Source organism: Silene latifolia, chromosome X (assembly GCF_048544455.1).
Source record: "Silene latifolia isolate original U9 population chromosome X, ASM4854445v1, whole genome shotgun sequence".
Lineage (NCBI taxonomy): Eukaryota > Viridiplantae > Streptophyta > Magnoliopsida > Caryophyllales > Caryophyllaceae > Silene > Silene latifolia.
In genome coordinates this window covers 234,581,203-234,590,264 of record NC_133537.1, presented here as the reverse complement: position 1 = coordinate 234,590,264, position 9,062 = coordinate 234,581,203, and the positions used below count along the sequence as shown (strand labels likewise).

General features: G+C 44.3%; 1 protein-coding gene across 1 annotated transcript; it reads right to left on the bottom strand.

Annotated features, from left to right (window-relative positions):
• Positions 1-507: 507 nt before the first annotated feature.
• On the bottom strand, positions 508-942 carry LOC141619619 (uncharacterized). The gene has a single exon (XM_074436640.1). The coding sequence runs from the start codon at positions 940-942 to the stop codon at positions 508-510; it is 435 nt and encodes a 144-aa protein (XP_074292741.1).
• Between the last annotated feature and the right edge of the window lie 8,120 nt (positions 943-9,062).

Below are 9,062 nucleotides of genomic sequence, written 5' to 3'. Positions count from 1 at the left end.
AACCAGTACCTTTGAACTGTCGTCCCAACAAACTGGACTTCGGCACTTCCGACCATACAAAGCATCGAAAGGTGCCATCCCGATACTATTATGGTAGCTGTTGTTGTATGAAAACTCAATCAGATCAAGCCTGTCCTCCAGCTTCCCCCAAACTCCGTGGCACAAGCGCTCAACATCCTCCAGGGTCTTGATAGTCCTCTCAGTCTGACCATCAGTTGCAGAATGAAAAGCTATGCTCATCTTCAAGGTAGTACCCATCAAAACCTGCAGTTCTTGCTAAAACTTGGATATAAACCTCGCATCACGATCAGACACTATATCCTTAGGTATACCATGTAACCTGACCACATGTCTCCTATAACCCAAGGCCAACTGCATCTTGGATCAGGTATCCTTCATAGGAACGAAATAAGCTGACTTTGTTAACCGATCAACAATCACCCAGATCATGTTGTTACCTTGTTGTGATCTAGGTAACCCCACAACAAATTCCATAGAGATCGACTCCTACTTCCACTCAGGTACCTCCAAGGATTGAATCTTAACTTGTGGTCTCTGCTGCTCACCCTTGACCCTCTGACAGGTCAAAGACTTAGCCACGAACTCCGCCACATCCCTCTTCATGTTGGGCCACCAGAAACTCTTCTTATGGTCTTTATACAACTTATCATCACCTGGGTGAACCGAATAAGGAGTGCAATAAGCCTCTAGCAGGATCACTCTCCTCAAATCTGCATCATCAGGAACACAGCATCTCCCATCAAAGCGAACACTCCCATCTGTGTGGATAGAAAACTTGGAAACGGTGCCACTCTCCACTCTAGACTTCCACTCTTGGATCTTAGGATCGAGCTCTTGTTTACTCTTGATGTTCTCATACAAATCCGGCTTGATCGTCAAATCTCCGATGGCATCCCCTTTCCTTATCATAAATATCCCCATCTTGGACATCTCATCCCTCATCTTCAGCAAAGACATAGCTATACATAGCGAATGAACGCTCTTTCTACTCAGAGCATCATCAACAACATTAGCCTTACCCTCGTGATAGATGATATCCATATCGTAGTCCCCGATCAGCTCCATCCATCATCTCTGTCGCATATTAAGCTCCCTCTGAGTGTAGATATACTTCAGACTCTTATGATCAGAAAACACCTTAAAGGTTGCCCTGTAAAGGTAGTGCCTTCAAATCTTAAGAGCAAAGACAACTGCACCCAGCTCCAAATCATGAGTAGGGTAGTTCTCCTCATATGGCTTCAGCTGCCTCGAAGCATAAGCTATAACTTTCCCTTCCTGCATCAAAACACAACCCAAACCATTGTTTGAAGCATCGGTGTATACTTCAAAGTTCTCACATCCCTTTGGCAAAGCTAGAATAGGAGCTGTGGTCAAACGTTCCTTTAAGGTCTCGAACGCTGTCTCACAACTCTCATCCCAAACAAATCTGGTCTCTTTCCTCATCAAAGTCTTTCACGAACCTCCTGTAGTAACCAGCAAGGCCCAAGAAACTCCGAACCTTGGCAATACTCTTTGGTGATTCGCACTTGATCACAGCCTCAATCTTACTAGGATCTATAGATACTACCTTCTTAGATATCACATGACCCAGAAAGGCCACCTCTTCTAACCAGAACTCACACTTAGATAGCTTGGCATAAAGTTGGTTCTCTCTCAGAGTTTGCAAAACTATCTTTAAGTGTTCCTCATGATCCTCCTTAGTCTTAGGGTAGACTAAGATGTCATCAATGAAGACAACCACGAACTTATCCAAAGACGGACTAAAAATCCGATTCATCAGATCCATGAAAGCTGCTGGTGCATTGGTCAAACCAAAAGGCATCACCACGTACTCATAATGACCATATCGAGATCGGAAAGCTGTCTTTGGAATATCCTCATCTGCAATCCTCAATTGGTGATAACCTGACCTCAAATCGATCTTAGAGAACACACATGCTCCACTCAGCTGATCAAACAAGTCATCAATCCTAGGCAAGGGATACTTGTTCTTCACTGTAACACGGTTAAGCTCTCTTTAATCGATACATAGCCTCATACTCCCATCTTTCTTCTTTACAAACAAAACTGGAGCTCCCCACGGTGACACACTTGGCCGGATATACCCCTTCTCTAGCAGCTCATGTAACTGTTTCTTCAACTCTGCTTACTCCTTAGGTGCCATATGATATGATGCTTTAGAGATAGGACCTGTTCCCGGTTTAAGCTCCACGTTGAAGTCAACATCTCTCTTTGGCTGCAACCCCGGTATCTCCTCAGGAAAAACATCATCAAACTCTCCCACCACAGGTATATCAGCAGCTATCTTTGGCTCTACTCGAAGATCTCTCACTTGACAAAGAATCAAGGGACACTTCTTCCTCAAGCACGACTTCAAGGTTATTATCGCTATGAACTTACACTTAGGTCTCACAACAAACCCCTTATAAGACACCCTTATACCCTTGAGACCATTTAAAGACACTTTCTTTAGCCGACAATCTATCTTGGAATCATACTTACCCAACCAATCCATCCCGACAATCACCTTAAACCCATCCATAGGAAACTCTAGCAAGTCTACCGGTAAATCTATCCCTCCAACCAACATAGACACTCCCCTATACAACTTAACACATGACACTGAATCCCCGGAAGGTATAAACACATCATCCTTTACACGTTCAAACTCCCCCATGCCCATAGACAAAGCATGACTCCTAGACACAAAAGAGTGTGTTGCCCCCGAGTCAAACAAAACAAAAGACGCTATACTATGAACAAGAAAAGTACCGGTGACTACATGTGTATCGTTTTGAGCTTCTTGCTTATCCATCATGAAGAGCTTCCCACTGCTTTTCTGGCCTCCCCCTTGAACCGAGGCATTAGAAGTACTCGGCTTAGCTGCCGAATCCTGGGTGGCATTGTTGTTCGGGCGCTGATATGATCCTCCACTATTGCGGTTAAAACCGCCATTGTTGCTATGTCCACCACGGTTACCCCATGATTCACCCTGCCGGTTGCTAGCAAAGCTCTGACTCGGACCTTGTGAGAAGTTCCCCTGAAAAGTTCCCGAGCCTACTCCAGTCTTGGCACTCGTGCAGTCACATCTCTTGTGGCCTATGCCACCACAATTGTAGCATGACAGGTTGGAGTTGTCACTCACACTCCGACCACCACCTCTACCCCATCCTCGAGATCCTCCAGAGAAACCAGCCCTACCAGAAAAAGCCTTATCCTGGTTGACGTTACCCGTCTTGTTACCCGACCGATTGTTGTTCCCACTATCAACTTTTCTCTTCTCACCAGCAGTTCTTTCAGTGGCTTCCTTTGAGAGATCTACCAATCTCTCAGTTTGACCAGCCCTCAGATACACATCCTTAAGATCAGTGATGACTCTAGCTGGTAAACGGTTCATGATCTTAGCTGACAAACCCCTCTCAAAGCGAAGAGCCAAATCCCTCTGCCCTAGCTGCATGTCCTCTGCATAGCGAGACAACTCAAGGAACCGGTGATAGTACTCGGTGACTGTCATATCCTCGGTCATAGTGAAGGAATCGAACTCAGATCTCCACTTGTGACGAATGTGCTCCGGTACAAATTGCTCCCTCATAGCATTCTTCAAACTCAACCATTGTATAGCCCCTAGACCTTCAGCCTGGCAGTAAGCTCTGGCGTCCTCCTTGACATTCTGCCACCATACAGCGGCCTCGCCCCTCAGGTAGTATACTACCTCCTTAACTATCATCTCTTGTGGACACTTAACAACTTCTATGAGACTTTCCATCTCACGATGCCAGTTCTCAGCGCAACTTGGGTTCCCCGACGCCCTCATAAGTAGGTGGTTTAAAGCGGGCGATGATGATGCTAAGTTTGGTAGCATCCACAGGTTTCTCCGCCCCCTTTCCCACATTCTTAAGAGACTCAAGAAGAGCCTCATGTTGCTCGATCATACGAGCTATCTCATCGATAGTCATCTCAGATGCTTGAATTTGCACGGCGGTTCTCTTTGGCGGCATTTTCAGCTGATAAGAAGTAAAGAAACGTAAGCACCAAAGCCTACGACTCAAAATGAAGACGACCCTCCGCCAAAGAAGCACTCGGCCGAGTATATAGCAATACTCGGTCGTGTATCGCTGATACTCGGTCGAGTAATCAACTCCAGTAGCTAACGTCAAATTCAAAAGAAACATACTCGGTCAACTATGTCCTACTCGGTCGAGTATACCTGTATACTCGATCGAGTAAATACTTCCAGTAGCCACTGCTACTCACTGCCAAGCAACATTCGGTCAAGTGCCTGGTTACTCGGCCGAGTACCCCCTACTCGGTCGAGTACCCGCCTTGCTCGGCCGAGTCATGCCAAAACGAGCTACAAACAGTACAAGAATACATCTTATCATACCTTTCTACCCAAAGTTAAGCATATTACGTCATAAATCTGAAAGCCACATAGTAAACACGTAAGATGCCAATACCATTTCAACTGATTTCACACATCAATTCCATCATGGCTTTCTACAAATTTCACAATGTCCTTCACATATTTTCACACATTACACCTTCTACCACATGATCCAAGCATTCAATTTCGACACACCACACACAAGAATCAAATAAACACACAATACATTCCCCCCCCGTGACCGGCTTGAGTTTGTGAGGGACATAGTGCGACTCCGGGACGTCTCCCAAGTCCTTGCGGTAGCTCCAAAACACTCTCCCGGGGTTCATTTTTATTTAGACTCCCTAAGTTCATTGGGTTCATCTCTTTTAGGTGCCGGAATCGTCGGCTCTGATACCACTTTGTAACACCCCCTCATACCAAGGAACCTTACCAGGACTACCCCAGCATGAAAGGCTGTTACCATCTCGGTTGCCCGAGGTTTGTACATATCAAAAGCAACAGTCCTAAACACATTTATTAAAGTACGGTAAGTATAAAAGGTTACAATGTTTCCAAAATCCAATAAATAAATATCCAAATGCTAACGACTGCAAAACAAAAGCTAATGATCGTGATGGTGAAACTAATCCGATGTGACGACTCTCCCATGACCGCCCCAAGACCACCAAATGTATCACCTGTCACAATCTGCTCACCATACCCGAGTGGATCACCACAAATTTTACAAAAACAACAACGAGGCCAGTTCTGCTTAATCAAAATAAAACAAGTGCATTAAGAAACTAGCTGATCATCTTCCATCCCCGGTCTCCCAATCTCACACAATAACCGACTACACACCAAAGTGTGTAGCCCTGCCAGACTACCTGATGCGTGTCTTTTATATGATGTTTTACATCCCATTTTACACGCATTTCAGAGCTCATTCATGTAGTTTATGCTACATTTCTCCCTATTTCCGTCTACTTCCGTATTTTTGTACATTATTGCAGAAATGTGAAGAATCCAACGAAAATCGAGCTAAATCATTCCCCGAGTATCCTGCATTGCATGTGACGAGAAGTATTTGCTTAAGGAACGAGCTTGGTGCGCATTTTAAGACCCAAAAGACAAGTCCACGAGTTTATAGAAGTCAAGTAGCAGCTCAAGCAGTCGATCGACCAATGAAGCCAGTCGATCGACCAATCTTCGGGTTACAAAAGCTACTGTTCATTGCTATCCCAGTCGATCGACCACCACGCCTAGTCGATCGACCACACTGCTATTCCAGACGAGAATTAAAAGACCGAGGAACTTGAAGCCCATTAAGTATAGGTTTTGGAATAATTGTTACGTGAACTTTCTATATAACGTAACTTAGAAACATTCAGTTGGGAATCAAGTTTTATTATCAGAAATTTACATTGAGTTTTTACTATATCATAGTTAGGGTTTGGGATTATTGTGGAGCATTGGATTTTTAATTCTTATTCCTAATCTTTCCTCTGCAACTCGGTATTCTTCTGCCCTATTTTTAGTTCATCTTTATTTCATCAATAGTATAGAATTGCTAAGTAGATTCCCGCAACCGTTATCATTATTTATGTTAATTGTTTGTTCTACTGTTTTTAGCATGAATTCCTCTGTTTACTTTATTAGTTTTATTATTGTTTTCACCCTTAGCATGAGTAGCTAAATAGATTGTGCTAGGATGTAGGGGATTTATGGCATAGGCGGCAATAGATTATACACGGCCTGATTCGCATGTCAGTCGATCGACTGACATTCTCAGTCGATCGACTGACCTCGTGAGGTTACCCTTCGTTTTAATTGATTTTAATTTCTATATTTAACAAATCGAATGCATGCGACTAGTTAGATACTTAATTTATGACAAACCCATTAGATCGAAAGATAGGGTAAGTTATTTGATCACCAATTAAATCGACTAAACTGTGCTGAGATCGAAAGATAGGTATAGTTTAGACCGTTAGTCACTTTTCAGGACGAGAGTCAGTATTAGTGATATTAGGGACCTATAGCGAGATCGAAAGATGCTATTTGTTAAGAGTGGACCGAGAGGACCTCTTTTTTCCCGCCTCACCTGTGATCGATTTAGACCTGTTTAGTATGCTGTCGCCGAAGCTTTAATGAACCGACCATCCTAGTACCCCTTCTTTATCTATTTAAACCGTCTTTTTAGGTTACTGTTTTTACTCTTAGCTTTAGATCAAATCAACTCAACCCCCATACTCGTTACCTTAGACTGAATTTAGACAACTAAAATTTACATCTGCCTCTCTGTGGTTCGACCCGATTGCCACTTGTTATAGTTGTAGTTGGAAATTATAAATCTTATTTTTGACACCACACGACGGGTATCAAATTTTGGCGCCGTTGCCGGGGAGGCAATAGTCCTAATTTTAGTTGTTTTAATTTTAGTTTTTCTTAGTTTAAGGGACTTCTGTTCCTTAAACTCTTCTTATATTCTTTTTGTAGTTTCTTCTTATGCGCAGGTCACAAGGTGGTGAACTAGTACCATTTGATCCTGAGATAGAGAAATCTTTGCGCGAGTTGAGACGAACACAAAGGGTATTACCGACAGAGAAAGAGCTGAGTACTCTGTCAAGCTATTACGAGAATGAGTTGTTCGAAGAAGACCCACAGTCTTCACCCGTTTCACTTCTTCACCCGAGACAGTTACTTCTCGAAATTCCGGTCATGGCCGAGGAAGCGAGTATAGCTAGTCATTTACGAGCCGACAGTGAGAACTTATATAAGGGGTTCGAATTACAGGAGATGCAGGAAGTTCGAACCAAAGCCTTCATACATTAACATGGTTGAGAGAAACCATTGGGGAGTCGAAAATGAAGATGCGGCTAAGCATATGGAGACCTTTATTGACTCTCATTGTTCCATACCCCCACGGTGGCGTGACTCAAGACCGATCAAGGAGACCATGTTTATCTTCTCCCTTCGTGATCTTTTGCAAGGGAGTGGTATAGGGATCTGGACCGAGCCGTTCATGGGATTACCGATTGGAATTCCTTGGCATTGGCATTCTACAAGAAGTACTTTTCTGCTTCTAAGACGATTGCTATTAGAGCCCAAATCACAAGTTTCAAACAAGGGCCGGATGAGAACTTCCACGAGGCATGGGTCCGATTTAAGAAGCTGGTACGAACCATACCGCACCATGGGTTCGAAAAATGGAGCTTGTGCAATCATTTCTATAATGGGTTGTACGACGATCAGAGGGCCATTTTGGATCTGCACCCAATGGCCGATTTCTTTGAGAATTTGGGAGCAACCAAGGGGTGGAAGATCATTGACGATCTAGCCACCCACAAGGCCGAGTATGGTAAAGCCGGAGGGAACCAGGAGGAGAGTCTTGAATCTTCCTCTGTTGCTGCGCTTGAAGCTCTTACTGCAAGATTTGACAAGTATGAACTAGGAGGAGTTTCTAAAGGTGGGATGTACCAAGTAAATGCTGTGTCAGACGGTCCTTTCGTCTGCGAAAGGTGTGGAGCTGAGGGACACGTTTCGAAGAATTGTCCTAGTCCCTTTGAGTCTTGTGCTGCCTTTCAACACTATAGGCAGACAAACACCTACTATTAGCCGAATGGCCACCCAAACTTGAGTTGGAGGAGCCAAAATGTCCTGAATCCAACTCGGCCCTCCGCGCAAAGAACAACCTTATGTACCTCCTCATCAAAAGCAACAACAATATCGAAACCTCCCTATATAAAGCCGCAAGAAGCAACAATCGCAGAATTCTGAATTTTTCGAGCTTAAGAACTTGTTGCTAAAGGAGTCCCAAGCAAGAGAGGCCGGGATGAAGTTACTAGAGAGCCAAATTGCTCAACTGGCTAGCAAAAGTAACACTCGAGCTCCCGGACACTTGCCGACCCAAACTGACCAAAAGGAGACCCTAAATGCCATCACTTTGAGGAGTGGGTCCACCCTTGAGGGACCTGCCATGGTCGAGGACACTGTTGAAAAAGATGAGCCGGAATCAAGTCAAAAGAAAGCTTCAACGAATAAATCAAAAAAACAGGCGTCTACCAGGTATATCAGTCGATCGACTGATACACCCGGTCGATCGACTGATACACGGGTTACAGGAGCTTCTGGAACTATGCACAACGGTCAATCGACTAAGGACAGTGGTCGATCGACCAAGGTTACTGCTGATAGCGAGGAATTTCGTCCTCCGATGCCCGACAATTTGAGAGACCATTTGTTCCGGGGTTCGACAACCCCGAAGGTGTTAGGACCAGACCCGAGCGCTGATGGGTCCGTCCTGGTTCCGAATTTTGACCCAATGACGGTCAATGGCTCACATTTGAGACGGTCTGAGGAGGGTTCAAGTTTCAACAAGGAGAAAGCAGTGGACTTCCAGCCTAAGTCCACGGATGCAGACGCGCGTTTTAGAGGAGAGGGCTAAGGTACTTCTTCTTACCCCATATCCGGAGAGACTAGTGCCGACAAAGGAACATGTATCTTTCAGTAAGTTTGAAAAAGTTATTCGTAGCTTGAATGTTCAGGTACCCTTCCTTGAGTTAGTTAACCAAGTGCCAAAGATACACTAAATTTATGAAACACTATTGTCAAAGAAAAAGTCGCTCGAACATGTCCATACTGTCGCTTTAACTAAAGAGTCTTGCTCTTACTT

Coding starts and splice junctions, on each gene's coding strand:
- LOC141619619 (XM_074436640.1), bottom strand. CDS start 942: ATGGGGATATTTATGATAAGGAAAGGGGATGCCATCGGAGATTTGACG.